This window comes from Lactuca virosa, chromosome 2, assembly GCF_052849685.1.
Source record: "Lactuca virosa cultivar CGN04683 chromosome 2, Lactuca_virosa_CGN04683_v6, whole genome shotgun sequence".
Taxonomy (NCBI): Eukaryota; Viridiplantae; Streptophyta; class Magnoliopsida; order Asterales; family Asteraceae; genus Lactuca; species Lactuca virosa.
Genome location: NC_136427.1, coordinates 264,020,750 through 264,039,172, shown reverse-complemented (window position 1 = coordinate 264,039,172; position 18,423 = coordinate 264,020,750). Strand labels below are relative to the sequence as shown.

Here is an 18,423-nt window from a genome sequence, read left to right as displayed (position 1 = left end):
ACTGGGTCAACCACCCCGATGGTGGTCAACATCTGGATCAGTACTGTAACGACGTAAAATTTAAAACAATTTTTCATTTTTCAACATGATAAAAACATATATAATGTTCCCAGAATCTCATGATCCAATGTTATCATAATAAAACATATCCCATAATCTCAAAACATAATCCTCTGCCAGTGTGTACAAATCATGCCGGCGCCTTCCCGCGATCCTCACTGGTACCTGAAACACATAACACATAACACGGTAAGCATAAAAGCTTAGTGAGTTCCCCAATATACCACATACAACACATAAGCCACTCGAGGCTATAACTCGGTATGAACCTTTGGTCAAAGTGTCTCAGCGGGACCCTCCAGTCCCGTAACTCGTTCGACCCTCCAGTCCGGTCTAGCTCGTTGGACCCTCCGGTCTGGTCTAAATCGTTGGACCCTCCAGTCCGGTCTAAATCGTTGGACCCTCCGGTCCGGTCTATACAACACATAGCACACATATATCACAATGCACATAAACTTAACATACACATAACACATAAGACCCTCCGGCCTGCACATAGATACCACTATAGGTAATGTATAGTGAGAAGACTCACCTCGGGAAATCTCGGAAAGTCTCAAACTCGAATATCTGCCCTAGCCTCCGCCTAATCACATAAAGTAATTATCTCTAATTAATACGGCTCTCAAAGGCTAGAATAATCCCTACCTATATTCTCTCAGAAGGGGAAAAGACCATTTTACCCCTCCAATGGTCCAATGTCCAAATGTTGACCAAACCCTAAAAGTCAACCCCAGTCAACGGTCCAACTTTGACCAGACTCGTCGAGTGCACTCGGGTGACTCGGCGAGTCCATACGTGTCCTCTGAATCCTCTAAGGCCATACTCGTCTCGTCGAGTCAACCTTTCTCTCAATGGTTACCACTGATCACGAATCGTGGTGCAACACGATCCGACTCGTCGAGTCCGCTCATGGACTCGGCGAGTTTCTTCCATGAAAATGCTTAAACGACCTCCTGAGGTCAGATCTGCTTCTCTAATCTATAGATCTGGCCTTCCAACCCTCAAAAGTCATGTAAAGGTCCAACCTTTATACTCATGCAACACTCATAAGGCTCTTTTTGGTGAAATAGCTCCTAAAATGGCAACCTAGGTTCAAAACTCCATTGGAACTGCATAAAGCTGGATGCTTGGGACTTCCTGGACCCAAAAGGGTCCAGATCTCTAATACAACTCGAAGAAGGGGGTTTGAGGCATCCAAGACCCCCAAAAGGAATGATTCAAGCCCTAACCCCAAATAATGAAACCCATACAATAGAGAGAAAGAGGGGTCCGATTTGGTACCTCAAGGTGAACTCCTTGCTTGGCTAACTCAGAATAGCAATCTCCTTTGATCCTTCTTGCTGGAGCTCCTCTCATTTCTTGCAAAATCACACCAAAAGCTCAAATGGCCTTCTCTCTCTCTCACTCTACACACTCAAGATCGATGGGGGGTTCTCTCTCTGGGATGGTAGCCGCAAATGAAGGCCATAAGTGCCTTTAAATAGGGCTCAGGCCCGAAGATTTAGGGTTTCCACTTACAGCGCCTACTCGGCGAGTCTACTCTTGGACTCGTCGAGTAGTTCATTAAACTCACGTGGCTACCCCGCTTCTACTCGACGAGTTATAACACCAACTCGTCGAGTAGATCAATGATCCTCAAAAATAAATAATTCAAAATAACATACCTAAAAATCCGGATGTTACAAGTACGCCCCGCATACCAGAGGAGTACACCCTGCGTACGTCCTCTGTTGGGCCTTTGACAAATGGACTTCGGGTTTGGGCTGTTTATGGGCTAAATGGAATTGGGCCTTTGCTGGATTCTGTAAATAAGATATTTTAGGCTAGGTAGTGATAGTGGATCATGGGGTTAGGCCCAATTAGGAGGTTGGGCCCAATTTAGTAAATTGGGCCAATAGTAGGCTTTATACATTTGTGGACCTTCAAGTTAAGGACTTGGTATTGGGACTGGCCCAATAAAGAGAATGGATTTAATGAGATGTGTGGACACTTAGTCAAGAAGGTTATTTTGGGTATAAACTTGATATTTATTATGTGATAGTTCAAGATTTCCGGTGAGACAACGATCAGAGGTTTTCGGTACTTCGGCACTACTTGCGAGGTGAGTTATCCTCACTATACTAAGGGGTCTAAGGCACCAAGGCCGGCCCATTAGATATGATATCCTAGCAGTGGTAGTATGTTGAGTATGAGTTAGTGTTGCATGCTAGTTGCTATGCCAGTTAGGTAGATCTGTAGGGCTACCTGTAGTATTATGTGATCATCTGTATGTGCATTAGTTGTGTTATATGTCGACATATTACGTGGGGTGGGTTGAGGTGATACTGCTCCGTACGGTAACCAACAAACCCGAGAGCATTCCAGATACGAGCTGAGGGCCAGGTGGGGCATGCCAGACTCGTACTGTGGGCTCGGGAGCATTCCATATACGAGCTGAGGGAGACTCGTACAATAGGCTCGGTGGCAATCCAGATGTGAGCTGTGGGCCCAAAAGGCAATCCAGACTCACAATGTGGGCCCAGGGGTAATCCAGTCTGTAAAGTTGTGGACCCAGTACATGCTGTTATTTTATATATGTGTTATGTACAATGTATCGGTATTTTGGGGGAACTCACTAAGCCTCGGGCTTACAGTTTCAGTTTATTGTTTCAGGTACATCAGGGGATCGCGGCAAGGCGAAGGCATGATCGTACAACTCCTCATGTTTTGTTTATGTTTCTGGGAAAACTCTGATATTAAACATTTTGAAAACAAGTTGTAATGATTTAATGGGTTTGAAATATTTTTAAAAGTTCAAATTTGGCATGATTTTTATGGGTGTTACAGCCCGTATCTCAGAGTTAGAGGAGTGTAGGCGAGGCCCGTATCTCCTAGTTAGCGGAGTGTGGGTGGGGCTCGTATCTCCATGAGTGTGGGTGGGGCCCGTATCTCTTAGTTGCATGTTATATGTGTATGGTATGGGGTAGTTTGGGGGAGCTCACTACGCTTCGTGCTTACGGTTTTCAATTTTGGTTTCAGGTCCTTCCACTAGCAAGGGGAAGGGCTCGGGATGATCGCATGGCACACACCACAGTTCAGCCTGGGATGTTTGGACTATGATATATTTGACAGATATTATGATATTTTTGAGATACACGATTCATGATTTTTATATGTTGAAAGATAATTATGGTTTTATTAATGATCTGAAATGAAATTTTTAGACTGTATTTTTGGAATGTTTCATACCACCTTCTTAAAGGGGTGTGTTTGTGTGTTTGTGTGTGTGTGTGTGTGTGGTGTGGGGGGGGATTGTTAACATATTTAAGGACTTAAAATCAAGTGGCACAATTAGTAAAAGTGTAATTTTTCGTCCATCACACACATCCAAGGTGAAAGATCCATTATCCTTAATAGATTGTCGCATTATTAGTCTCATTAGGTGCATTTACAAGGTCCTTGACAATATGATTAAAAATATTATTTGTGCTATTGTTAGTGACATGCAATTAACATTCGTTATTAGGAGGAATATTCTAAACAAACAATTAATGGCGAACGAAGTCTATATTTGTTCATAGAAAATTAAGCATTACACCTTCTTATTTAAGGTTGACATCCACAAGGCCTTTAAATCTCTTAATTGGGATTTCTATTCATCCATGTCACAAATAAGCTTCATTTTTGCCTTTGACAATATGGATTAGGGGCTACATCTAATCGTACGTAACTTCAATTCTTGTAAACTCTTATTTACTGCAATAATGTTGGATTCGTAACTTACTTCTTGAGCTTCACTATATACCTGTTAAGGAAACTCTTATTTACTGCAATAATGTTAGTGATGTCTACACGTCCTCTAATCCGGTGCATCATCAACGCACGAAGCATATAGAGATTTATCTTCATTTTGTTTACTGGTCATGTTCGTGTTCTTCATGTTCGGTCTTCTTCTCAATATGCAGATATCTTCACAAAGAGTCTTCCGTCTCCTTTGTTCCTTGATTTCCAGTCCAGCTTGAACGTTCGTGACCCTTCCCCCGTTCAAATTGCCGGTGGTTGTTAGCATATTATTATTATTATTATTATTATTATTATTATTATTATTATTATTATTATTATTATTATTATGTGTATTTTAGCATATAGTCTGGTCCATGTTGTTTGGCCCGTTTCTCATTTATAATGTAACATGTGTGTGTGTGTATATATATATATATATATATATATATATATATATATATATATATATATATATATATATATATATATATATATATATATAGAGAGAGAGAGAGAGAGTGAGAGAGCAATGATCATTTGAGAACTCATAGTTTCATGATAACCCGAGAACTAAACGAGGGTCGTTAAATCAAAATAATAGATGGTTAAGATGTTTTGTGACATTTTTGTAAATAGTTAGGAAAAATAAGACACGGGGGTAAAGAAATTGAAATGAATCAAGGGCATTTTAGGAATTATCTTAATTCCCCTTATCAAACCTGTCATTTACGTCTCTCTCTCTCTATCTATCTCTCTCCCCTCCTTCACTTCGTCTTCTTCACTGTATCTATTCCCTATGCATCCCTCCTCCCTTGATTGACCACCTCTACCATTGCAGACTACTACCAATCCACCATCATTAATCTCCAAATCATCGATGAATAATCTACGATCCAATAGATCGATGCCGCTCATGTTCATCTTCGATTGTAGAAGTGTTCGTCGAAGACCTAAATCGTTCGGCGGTGGATCGACTAGGTACTCGTGACAAGCTGACAAATTTTTTTATCTGATTCTCCATCTTCACCTTCATCGCCTTCCATTGATTCTCCTCAACCTCATACGGTACCTTGTTTCTTATTTATATCATATCCTCACGCTACATATATATGTGCTTTGTTTGCTTTCCGATTTTGGTACTAGAAAGTTGTAATCCGTATTGACTTATTTTATTTAATTGATTTTATGGAATAGGATATGGATGATCTTCATATTCGTTTTGTTCTATGAACCTGGTGTTAGGTTTTTAAAGTAGATCGATTTGATTTAGAAACTGGTGAGTTTGTTCAACTGTTGTTAGCTAATGATGTCGTTGTTATTGTTATTTCAGAAAGTGAATGTAATTAAGAGTAGATTTTTCGATTTGAGATCTTGAATTCCACTTTATAAAGATAAGAAGAACAAATTTTCATTTTAAGGTTTTGTGTTTCACAAGATTGAGGGGAGATCTGTGATGAAGTGTACCTTGATACACCTTTAGATTTCAAGGATAATTGAGATCAATGAACTTTTCTTGGTGACTTGTTGAAGGATCAATGTTGGATCAACTCAGTGAGTTTTGTGCATATGATTTTCATTTTTTCATGCTTTACAAAAATATTGTACTGATTATTCAACTATTTAAATCAAGGGATAATCACAAAAATGAACAAAACACAAAAACAAAATATATTTTTGATCTTATTTTTCAACTTATATATTTAAAAAAAAAGCAATAGCCTTATCTTGAATGTGATGTTTTCAAATGTTTCAGGTGACTTGTTGAAGGTGTTAAACGTGTCACTAGATGAAAAAATCTTGCCAACTACATATGGCCGGTTGAAGCCTCCTTTAGGAAAACATCGTTTAAAGGTTAATTTTTTAAAATATTTTTCCTTTATCTGTTTCTTTTTTTAAATAGCCATAAGAACAAATTTATATTAATAAGTAGTAAATATCTAGTTGCAGATTGTGGAGTTCATTGCAGTTTTATTGAAAACCGAAAACGAAGTTACAGAAAAGGAATTAATCAGCTCTGGAACCATACAAAGAGTTCCTGATATTTTCTTCGAGTAAGCCACAATTACGTTACTAAAATGTCAAATTAACTATGATCAAAATCTAATTAATTAAACTCTATATATGTGGTGGGATGTCAAGTCCACCAAGCAAATTACACCCTTTGGTTGCAAATAAAACGTAAATAAACTAAATAGCTACAATTACCAATGGGGAAATGGTTGTATTCAATCACCAATGCAATCCAATAGAACTAATGTAAATAAACTAACTAGCTACAATTAAACTAAAGGGGGGGGGTGTGATTGCTTGAAAACTAAAAGACTTGAATAACTAAGAAGGCTTGCCATTAAGCAAGATAGTGAGATGCTCAAATATTGGAGAGAATTGGTTAACCAAGGCAATTCGAAACAATGAAAATTTGTGTGTTTATCATTAGGATTCAACATGAAGCTTATCATTCATCCCAAATTGGTTATAGCAATCATGAAGCATGATATGCCAAGATTCCTCATAGGTAGTATGGAGGTTGGGGAAGCCCACAACACACCTTCTTAATCAAAATCAAAGATCCTATTGAAGCAATTGAACCCAAGAAGTTGATTAGCCTTAAGAATGAAAGAATCCATAATTCCTAGAGGATGTCAATGCTTACACATCCATAAAGGAGTCATTATTCATAAGCTAGAGATGATTTCTACCATCATAAATCCCTTGTTCTAAGTAAATTTAATGATGCAATACTAAACCAAAGAAATAAACCAACAATTGCTCATTCAAGTACTAAGCTCATGATCAAAGTATTAAACAAACATAAGAAATATGAACTAGAATCATAAACATAAGATAAATGACAATTAAGCATGAATCCTTCAAAAACCCACAAACATGCAAGGGTTTTAGCCAAAGTTAACCAAAATAGAGAAATTAGCCACTCATGGCAACAAAATAACAATAAAAAAAAGTGTTTTTGCATCAAGAATCTACCAATTACTTAGAAAGATGAGAAGAAATGTATCCAAGCTCCCAAAATCGCCTCTGATGCTCTTTAATGGTGGAAAATCGAAGTTGTTGCTGAAAGATCCAACCCCCCAAGGTAAATGGTGAACAAAATGACCAAAATGCCCAAAAGTGTGCAGTTGCGCGGGTACCCGCGCTACTCAGATTCCACCCTCGCAAGTGTTGCTGGAATACTATTGGTCCATTCTTCTCCACTAACCATTCCACTGCCCAAGATTCCCTTGGTCCCCTCCATGACTCATATGATTTGAAATTGGCCAATCACCTTCAAGCATCAAATATGGATGCTCCAAGCCCAAAATAACAATCCATGACCCATCTTCACAAGTCCACTTCATCCAAATCTTCAACTTTTTAAGCCCAAATCTCATTTGATGGATCCGTAAAGCCTAATAATGCATCGAGAAGCCCATTAAGCCCAATTACAGTCAAACTGCAACTGCAATGAGCTCCAAAACCCTGCAAAATATCTCATGCAAAATAGAAAGTACCTGACACGATCCATGATAAAGAAAATAAAGAATATACAATGCAATACTAATAAAAAGAGCTAAAAATACTAAAATAAACTAATAAAAATAAGGAAATAAAATAAGCTATCAATATGGTGCATGTTTTAATTGTTAAATTTTCTTCTTTAGTCATAGATAAAGTTGTGCATTGTTTTGGATATGAAAATTTCAGCTTTAGGAAAAGGGCTAACTATTCTTGATTAGAGCTTTTTGCACGAACTTTCTAGTCTATTAAAGGTTTGTTATTTTTATTTACTTTATGATGTTCTTTAAAGCATCTAACTTTTAGACATGAAATATATTTTTGTCATCAAGAAACGAAAAAATGGATAAAATTGTGGTTGTTGTACAAATTCAATTTTTTTATATTTTCATGTAAATCACAAGTGAATCACATATGAATTACATGTGATTCACATTTAATCACATGTAATTCACATATGAATCACATGTAATTTACATATGAATCATACGTGATTTGTGTGAATTGACATAATATTTTAGTAATTAATTTGAAGCAAGACTATAGATATGTAGTGATTCATATGTAAATCATAAGTGAATCACATATGAATTACATGTGATTCACATGTAAATCACATGTGATTTACATGTAAATTACATGTAATGCACATGTAAATCACAAGTGAATCACATATGAATTACATGTGATTAACATGTAATCACATGTAATTCACATATAAATCACAATTGAATAACATATGAATTATATGTGATTCAAATGTAAATAAAAAATGAATCACATATGAATTGCACACATGCATTTTGTATGTGAGTGTTTTTCGTTAATTTGTTTTTTTTTTTAAATTTTCTTGTGAATTTCACATTTGAATCTTAAAAAATATAATCACATGTGAATCTTACATGATATAATCACATGTGAATCTTACATGATATATACATATTCATTTTTGTGATTGTTCTTGCAATAATAAAAAAAAAATTAAAAAAAAAATTTCTTAAAGAATTGGAAGAATTTGTGGAAAATATTGAAGATGTGAAAAGTGATAAATTAAATAAAATATGAAAATCTTGACACGAATACATGAAAATTATGAAATTTTATGACATTGTTTGTTTTTTATATTTTATTTTGTATCGAAAAAAATAAAAGTACAATTATGTTTATAGATTAGTAAATAAAAATGAGTTTTTTTTTATTTACCTATGAATATTATAGTATAAGAAATATGTATATATATGCAGTTGAAAATATATATATATATATATATATATATATATATATATATATATATATATATACACGCACTTAAAATGTTGATTTTTTTGGTTAAAAAATTATAGTTTTTTTTTCAAAATATTCCAGTTTTTCTTCTTCTTCTTTTTTTTTTTTTTAATTTACTGAATTTTTAAAAATTTACTGTTTTTAAAAAAATTACAGTTTTTTTAAAAAATATTTTTATTTATAAATGTTGACGATTTCAATTAGTCTATTATAAATGTTGATTTTTATAAAAACATTTAAAACACCCTCCTTTTCTTTAACCGGAACAAGTCATGTATTAATATGAACCACAACTATTTATGTAGACAAATGATACGTTTAGAGACAAGTCTTTCAATCACCTAATCAAGCTCGTGTGACGTGTTGATTCGAATAAAACTGAAACGCATATTTATAGTAACACAATCTGTTTGCAAAAATAAAATATTATTGTGTTGTTTATTGCATTAAAAAAGGTCAATTATCTTATGCAACATTACATCAGCTCGAAGTTAGAGCTTCATAAATGTATCATCATATTTTACACTACTTTTATTTTAATTGTTGATTGTTATAAAAAATGTTTAAAACACCCTGAAACCAAAACAAATTCTAGTTATTAATATCAAAAACAAATTATTGAAATCGTCCCTTTGGTTAGGGTAAAATTACGTGTTGGGTCCCTAACTTTTTTTTTGCACTCGGACCGTCCCTAACATATCATTTTGTTGCGTTTACAGTCCCTTATAGAGATAAAAAGACTATATTGCCCTTGGCATTTTCTTTTTTAGTTTTTTATATTTATAAATCAAAAGAAATATAAGTAATTTATAAATAAGTGGGTCCAACTACCCTTCTCCCTTCCCCTCCACCTTCCACCTCCACCATCCACCTCCGGCAACCACCGTTCAACCTCCACAGTTCACCTCCGACATCATCTTCGTTCAACCATGGTTCATCTCCAGGTCACCTCCGACAACCACCACCAACCTCCACCATCAACTACTACCCCACCACTTTTTACAAAATCAAAACCTGCAACTACCCCACCATTGTTTATGAAATCAAAACTTGCAATCAATTAAGTAAACCAAACCAAAAATTAAAACCAAATCCTATAAAAAATGATTGATGCTCTACAACTACAGATTTGGAGCATCAATTGAGGGGAGGCAGTGAAAGGCACAAAGCAACCATCAACATGAAATCGTCTCCTTTATCATCTCAGAAAAGCACAAAGCTCCGGCGAAAACTCACCGGAAATAACATCACTCAAATCGATTTGCACCATTAACCACCGATATGTACCACCGGAGGCCGCTAGAAGCCTTTAAGGACCAATACCATCACATTCTCCACCGCCGGAAGGGGTTCTGAAGCAGTGAAGGAAGAAGATATGGTTCATCAGTCCACCGAGAGGTCCGGTCAACGATTGTATCTGCTCCCTCCTCGTTCCCCCCTCTTCGACATCTAACTGAATAAATATTTATGAAATCGTCCCTACGCCGATGGTGAAGGTGACCGCCGCCGCCATCGATTTGTAAAAGGGTTTAGGGTATCAGTGATTCTCTCTACTTTGTTTTTCCTCCCTTCTTGTTACTGTGACATTGTGGTGGATCTGGTGGTGATGGTTTCATGGTACTATGGCGGTGGTGGCTTCAGGGTGGCAGTGGAAAGCATATCTGGAAGATTTCGGTGTTTAGTATCGATTTTCAGGCGACCGGAGAGAGGTGGTTTCAGGGGAGGAGGTGTTTCCGGTGGGAGTGGCTCTAAGGCGGTGGTGATGTTCTTCAGATGAACTGAAACAAGAGAGGACACGAGGAGTGCGGGTGTAGGGTTTTAGGTGGGTCCCTTTTCAAGCTTATTTAATAATTTATATTATTTAATAATAAACGGATAATAAAAAACTGAAAATGAAAAAACAAAGGGCAATATAGTCTTTTTATCTTTACGAGGGATGAAAAACGTAATAAAATCAAAACATAGGGACGGTCCGAGTGCAAAAAAAAAAACATAGGGACCGAACGCGCAATTTTCAACAAACCACTGGGACGATTTCAGTAATTTGTTCTAATATCAATCACAATTACTTGTATAAGATCATCTGCAATGCTTGTCACGAACAACAGAACCACAAGGACCATCACGAACCACAGACCGGTGTTGGTGTACCGGACACGACCACGAACGGAGAGAGAGGGAGAAGAAGGCTGGCTGAGAGAAGCAACGACCGTAGTCTTCCGTCCTTCCCACCACAAATCACCACGACCACGAAGGTCCGAGGCTGGTGTGCACAGACAACGCTCGTGGCCACGTAGACCACGAGCCCCTTGGTTGCCGGTATATAAACTTAAATCTTTTAGTTCAAACAAAAAGTTTTAATCAGAAAGTTATTTCAAATAGTTTTTGGAAGTTTTTAGCTTTTAATTTTTATAATTTGTGTTATTGTTCACCTCTTAAAAACTCTTAAAAACTTACAACTACTTTTACATAACTATAACTTACAACTACGGCTATAAAACTTACAACTATCAATTTCCTATTTACATCTAACTTTGCCAAAATAAGCAAATCTTTGAGAAAATTGAAATCTTATGACATACATGAAAACTGTTAAATTTGGGATAATTTTAATATTATCATCAAATACATTGTAATACATAAAATAAAATAAAAAAAATATAATCGAATATATATTTATTCTTTCTTCATCAATCATATAATCTTAATAGAAAAAGGAATGGTAAGAGCATCTAGGAGTAAAATGTGAAATTATTGAACAAAGATGATTAATTATATAGAACATGAAACTCACAAAAAAAATAACAAGATAAAAATAATTGATATTACTGATTAAAAAACAAATCATGATTATTAATATTGAACATTTAAGAATTTCTTATTGAAAATGCTATAAATGTGATGCAATATTTAAATTTGGTCTTAAAGACATATACGTAGGGTGACATTACATTTACCCATTTTTTGGGACAAAAACTAATAATTTTTTCATTGTTTAATGTGAAAATAAAATATGGATTATTGGTGAGTGGTTATTGTGTGTGTGTGGGTTTTTTTTTTTTTTTTTTTTTTTTTTTTTTTTTTTTTTTTATGTTAGAGGTGGTCGTTATTTAGTTTTGATAAAATTAACGTGGCATTGCAAATATAACTTAAAGGAAATATAAAATTTAATTGTTACGAACTATTTTGAGGGGCCACTTCCACCTACGGCTGAATCATCCAAGTTCATCTTTTGGACCTAACTTAGGGTTGGATTGACACGCCCACTTCTACTTCAAACCATCTTATTCCTATCTCCCTTTTGATCATAAAAGTGACCATAACCTTTTTGATGTAAATGAATGGTATCATGGTTTAATTATATATCCATATACCCCGTGGAGTAATTTATTACAAAATCAAGGATTTAAAGTTATAGAAAAGTATTGTTATCATTTTAAAGAAAGTCAAGGCATTGTGAATCCTCAACATCTATCAGTTGTGTTTAAATGAACATGTACCAAACTCGATTTACACAAAGGGAAATGCCGAGCCAAACTAGAATCGGACCAAACAAACAAAAAACAATGTTACCGGATATGGTTTTGGTTATCCTTATAAAAAGACGATTCGTAAACATGCATTTTAAAAAAGTTTTACCAATGGATTTTTGCATCACAATTTTATTGGAGATATTCCAAAAGATAATGACGACTCCCGAAGATAAAGTTGACATGTATAATTGTAGATATAATATATTTTTTCCTAGTTTGTGACTTTTGATATTATCCTTTGTAATCTTTGTATATCTTGGACATCTTATTTTGTGAGGTCATACGATTGACTATATGTGATATGTCATGTTAGGTTTTCAACATCAATGTATGTAATTTGAGGCTAGATTTCGAGTAGAAAGGATAAATTTCCAAGGCTATGCATTAGATATTGAACTAATATGTCAGATCAATTTTCTAATGTTGAGAAAAAGTTTAGAATTTACATTTTTTAGACAATAAAAAACTTACAAAAAAGAAAAAAAAAATAGTATCAATTGTTGTAGCGATCTTACCATCTTAGATCCGATCTTGCTACAAAACATATCTTATTGTGATATAAATCATTTTTTGGCTTATAAGATTGTAAGATCTTACAATCCCACAATTAGGATCTCGATCTTAACAACACTGATGAACACTTATCTTTTTTTCTTTCTAATATATAAATAATTAAAATAAAAATATTCTATTTTAATTTATTTGCTGTCATTATTTTTTGTCTTCATCTATTTAGGTAAATAATTTGATACCTTCTCAACATGTAGATTTAAATAGTTAGCATGCTAATCAAAATCTATAGAAATTCCAAGTTTAATATCAATGATACCTGCAAAAAGACTAAAAAGTATCTTCAAGAAAAAAGCCTCTACGGTTATCTTAAAAAGTAACATTTAGGCCATCCGGTATGGGAATTGTTTCATGCGTAGGTTTCCTACATTGATCCTATGTTGATGAGATGTCCATTAGTGAACACCACCCCCAAGCATGGTAGGTGTGTTGTGGAGTGGTTACCACCACGGACGTCTACACAACCTTTGTGTCTATCTCTCTTCCGTTTCTCTATATCTCTCTCTTCTTCACTAGTTGGTCACTAGTGAACACCACCCCACATATATAGTAGGTGGGTTTAGGGATGTCAAAAACTCCCGTGGGACCCCGGTACCGTACGAGACTAAATTATTAAAAAAACCGGGAGCGGGAGCGGGGACGGGGGCAGAATTAAACCCCGTTTATTTTCGGGACCGGGGTCGGGAGTCGGTATTTCCGTCCCGTACTCCCGCGGGGGCCCCGGTTGTACATTTATGTAAAAATATATATATTTAATATAAAATACATATACAAAATAGATTTTCTAATTTTAGGTTTAGGCAATTAATGGATATTGAAGATATAACGAATTGGTCATATATTTTTCGATATGTTAGTATTTTATATTTGTAATATTGGATTTGTCGTATTTTACATTTGTAATGTTGGATTTGTCGTATTTTATATTTGTAAGATTGTTGGAATTGTCGTTTTGTAATGTTGGATTTTTAATTTTTTAGTTTCTTAAAGATTAGGTTTTAAGCTTTTAAAATTATTGAAAATATTCTTTTTAGCCTAAAACAAAACAATTTTTTAGCAAAAAAAAATCCAATTTTAAGCTTATAAACCGGGGGAACGGAGGTGGGACCGGGGGCGATGGAGGTAACCGGGGGCGGGACCGGGGGGCTATGTAAACGGGGGATCCGGGGGCGGGGGTGGGGGCAGCTATTTCTGCTCCCGTTTGGTCCCGTTGACATTCCTAGGTGGGTTGTGAAAGAAAATGATGATGATGTGTAATTACAGGCCTTAATACACAACATAACTTATCATAAATTCATAACTAAAGATGCATATATTTTAACATTTTCACTTGCTTCATCCCGATAGGACTAGGCATTGTCCCCTATGCTAACTTTTGAAGAAATATGCATATTTTTAGGTTGTATTTGGCGCGCCACAACCAACTTATTTTTTAAGGTTTTTTTTTTTTTTTTTTTTTTTTTTTTTTTTTTTCTAAATTGTCATGTTTGGTAAGCCAAAAAGCAGCTCATAAACCATCTTTTTAAAAAAGCTATTTTGAATAGCTTTTCAGGAGCTTTCTAAAATTTCTCGAATATAGCCTTAATTAATTATAAAAAACATATTCTTCTAAATATCATTTTATGTCATTTTATATCTTTCAACCAACTAATCAATTAGTTTTTACCAAACATCATTTTTTTTGTCAGTTAGCTTATAAAACAACAACTAACTTTTCAACTACGAGCTAATTTTTCAGCTACCAATTAGTTTTTCAGCTAGTCTGTCAACTATAGCTTTAATTACAAAGATAATACTGGTGTATAATATTAGTATGAATTATGATTATGTGAACATATTATATAGAAGAATAATATAGAGAAATAGGCAAATAAGTTAGACAAATAAAAAAGTATGTTGTGAAAGTGACTTTGACCCATATTGATGCAACAAATAAAAAAAATGTTACCATTATATTATAACTTGAAGCCTAGGTTGGGTGTTTCTACTAACATTTTTCACACCTCTATTTTGTAAAATTATACTTTCTACCTTTTTATTTTGTAAAATTTGATTTTCACATTTTTATTTTGAACTTTCTAAAATGTCATTTTTATCCCTTTTCATTTTCTAAACTTTTAGGTTTAACCCACCTGGTATATATAATATGATTCCTTACAGTTATCACTCTCAACTTTATAAAATGTCAATTTGACCCCTATATATAATATGATTTCTTACAGTTATCACTCTCAACTTTATAAAATGTCAATTTGACCCCTTTAGTTTTGAATTTTGTAAAATGTCACTTTCACTATCTCGACTTTCTAAACTTTAGTGTTTACCCCATCTACCAAAATTTAACATCTCTTAACTTTGTAAAATGTCATTTTAAACCATTCAACTTTAAAATTTGTAAAATATCATTTTCACACCCTCGACGTTCTAAACTTTCGTGTTTAACTCGCATAATATATAATCTATTTTTTCTTCAATAACTTTCGTTCGTTAACTTAAAAAACTAATTTATTACATGTTTATTTTTATATATGTGTCGTTATAAATTCGAGATGGTCAGCGTTTCGATGTAAATTTAGAACTTTCGTTCGTTAATATTTTTTAAAACTTACTTTTTTCATATACGTGTTGGTATAAATTCGAGTTTGTCTATGTTTTCGACGTAAATTTTTATGTTTTTCTTACTTATTTTTTGTACGTTTTCTACATATAAGTTAAGGTCGCGTACACTATGTTTTTGATTGTTTGTTAACATTAAAAAATAATTTTACTTATTATTTTTATTTATGTGTCGGAAGAAATTCGAGTTTTTTTTACGTTTTGACGCAAATATTTAAATTTTCATACTTATTTTTATGTACGCCTCGTACATATGAGTCGGGTTAAATATAATACGTCATAAATTTGAGGATTAATGGATTAATTATTTTCAATATTCAACTTTATTCATTTTATTAACATGAACCGGGATTGAATGAACGTCCCAAACTCAGCCTGCAAACAAAAAGAAGTAAAGAACCCTAAAGGATCAAAATTCACACACACACACACACATAGACACACATCATCTCATCATCATCATCATCGATGGCTTTGGCTATATCCAACGTCTTTCAAATTCCCAATTCTCGTTTGTGTGCCAAGAAGAGTATCTTCGTTCATAGCTCGCTTTCCAATTTCTCTCCATCCTTCGTAAGGTAAAATAGCTTTGGAATTGCGTTTCGTGTTGTGCATTCATAATTTCTCCACAGCATGTATCTATAACAAACATTTTTCGAACACTCTCAACTTTTTGTTGGTGTATCTTTTATACGTTTTTCCTTTAATTCCGATTTGAGAAAAGGTTTTGATTGGTATAAGCTGATTATATTAACACGATTTCTAAATTGTAGATTTTCTAAATGTCGCTTGAGTCAAAAGATAGTTTGTGCTGCTTCCTCAGCTGCTGGAAGTTCTAGTTCAGACAACGAGTTAAATCCCTATGAGGCAAGTATATCTATTATCTAGTACTGTATTGCACATAGGAACTGTTAAGAACTTTTAACCTTTTTCAAGTATTCTCTATCCTTTCATCCAATGATTGAAATGAAAGTAATCAAAAGGCAAACTCCACAGGTTCTCGGCGTGAACCCCATTGAGGGATTTGATATGGTGAAGGCAGCTTACACAAGAAAACGAAAGGATGCTGAAAGAAGAGGGGATGAGGCGACTGCTGCTCTTGTATGTCCCATCTCTTTCTTTTTTGTGCTTTCTTTTTATTCAAATTGAGTTCAATGAATAGGTGATTAGCAATTTAGCATACAAGAATTAAGAATATGCATCTTTCATTGATCATGAACAATTGGGTTTAAATTTAAACATATCATTTTCAGTTGGAGAAAGCATATGACAAACTCATGATGGCACAATTAACAAATCGAAAGAAGGGTGTGACATTTGGTTCATTTCAGGTACATCTTATATCTTTGAGCTAGTTGACATGTTGCTTTATTTCCAAATCTACTTATTGTATTTCAATGAGAAATGTAGGTTTCAAAGGACATTAAATATGCCGATAAGCAACCAATTATCCCATGGGGCCCAAGGTATTACAGTTTTACAATACCCAAAGTAATTTTCCACTAGTTCTTTACAATGAGCTCTGTGATAATTGGTGCATATTTTCATTTTCTCAGGTTCACCAAGTCTGAGGAGAAGGACATAAGGATAAACATGGCAATATCAGCTGCATTCGTAAGTGTACAAATAGCTTAACTTGTTTTGTTACTTGGCTTAATCATTTAATAGTATATAACACGTATTCTTTATATAACATCTTTGCTATTATTTCTGCAGATTGCTTGGATTGTAGTTGCACGAAGTGCTGATTGGAAGCCTGTGCAGTTTTTATCCTTTGTATTTGTATATAGAATCTTTGAGAAGTTAAAAGCATTTGAACCACCTGTTTCCACCACATTTACAGTAAAGACAAAAACACATTTTTTTTTTTTTTTTTATTATTTCAAATACCATATGCTTTTGTTTTTATAGTTATAGTTGAGCTGATTTGGGTGTAGGAAGAAGGTGAAGATGAAGGACGCATGATGCGGATGGGGAAATGGTTGCTACGTTCCCTTGCACTGTCTTTTGGATGTATAGCTGTTGCATCTTTGGTATGCCATATATTTATAACATTTGTTTTAATGAAAACAATTTTTTTTTTTTTTACTCGAAATTAAAAAAAAAAAAAAAATCCTTTTCTATTTCAGGGATATACTGGGATTGTGAATTTGATCGAATTTATTAGTGGTTATGTCCCAATTGCCTTGTATAACAACCAGGTATGATTATGATAATTCCTTTTGTACATGATTTGGTTCTGTCTCTGTGTATGTGTTTTCAGAAAAGTGTTTGACTATAAACCATGTATATGTCTAAAATGCCGTTCAAAGATGAGACTGATATAAGTTGTATGAATGTGCAGGAAGTGATTGTGACAGCTGTAACTTCTTTGAGTTTGTATTTCATGGCCTCGTATTACAGATGAGTTAAAACTATTTTTGTTGTTGAGGAAGGGTGCGATTTTATCAGGAATCAAATTTTGTAGAAGTCTTAAATTATACATGTATGCTTCTATATGCTGAAAGGAATGATGATGACATCTGATGAATTGATGGAATAGTGATTTGTACCATAAGCAATGTACATTGTACTTTGCTTTGAATTCGGGTGTTGGCACTTTGAGCTCTGGGTGCATTTTTTTTGCTAATGTTCATGTATGGGTAACCAACTATGTCCGGGTAACTATGGATTTAATTGTACACCCTAGCTTCTAAGGTCCAAATCAATTTGATCCCTTTAAACCTGCTACCATAAATCGATTTCCATCCTAAATCCGCAACATGTTATTTTTGATTTTATCCCAAGGCAAAAATGAAGTATGAGATTTACTTTGCACTACTATTTTTAGAACATTCAAAATGTTATATGCCTTATAAATGATTCCATGTTCCACGAGAGAACGAAGCACATTAACGTTAGACATCAGTACATCAGAGATGCCATTGCTCTAGATGATATCAAGGTTAACAAGATGAGTACAAATGGCAATCCCACCAACATGATGATAAGTTGCTTCTAGCATCCAAGTTTGAATTTTGTTCAAGCTTGATTAGTATTCAAATTGAAGTCCCTAGTAACTTTTGGCACTACTTGTATTTTT

At 34.3% G+C, this 18,423-nt stretch overlaps 1 protein-coding gene across 1 annotated transcript; it reads left to right on the top strand.

Annotated features, from left to right (window-relative positions):
- Positions 1-15,696: 15,696 nt before the first annotated feature.
- CJD1 (Chloroplast J-like domain 1) lies at positions 15,697-17,925 on the top strand. The gene is made up of 10 exons (XM_079080378.1): positions 15,697-15,919; positions 16,115-16,208; positions 16,338-16,442; positions 16,595-16,672; positions 16,752-16,807; positions 16,898-16,955; positions 17,058-17,183; positions 17,279-17,374; positions 17,471-17,542; positions 17,686-17,925. Exons 1-10 carry the CDS (start codon positions 15,810-15,812, stop codon positions 17,746-17,748), a joined length of 858 nt encoding a protein of 285 aa, XP_078936504.1. The 5' UTR covers positions 15,697-15,809; the 3' UTR covers positions 17,749-17,925.
- The last annotated feature ends 498 nt before the right edge of the window (positions 17,926-18,423 follow it).

Bases quoted from the DNA above. Each gene is read 5' to 3' on its own strand.
- CJD1 (XM_079080378.1), top strand. From the start codon at position 15,810: ATGGCTTTGGCTATATCCAACGTCTTTCAAATTCCCAATTCTCGTTTG. The intron at 16,808-16,897 runs GTATTACAGTTT...TCATTTTCTCAG, and splicing joins ATTATCCCATGGGGCCCAAG to GTTCACCAAGTCTGAGGAGA. The intron at 16,956-17,057 runs GTAAGTGTACAA...TTATTTCTGCAG, and splicing joins TGGCAATATCAGCTGCATTC to ATTGCTTGGATTGTAGTTGC.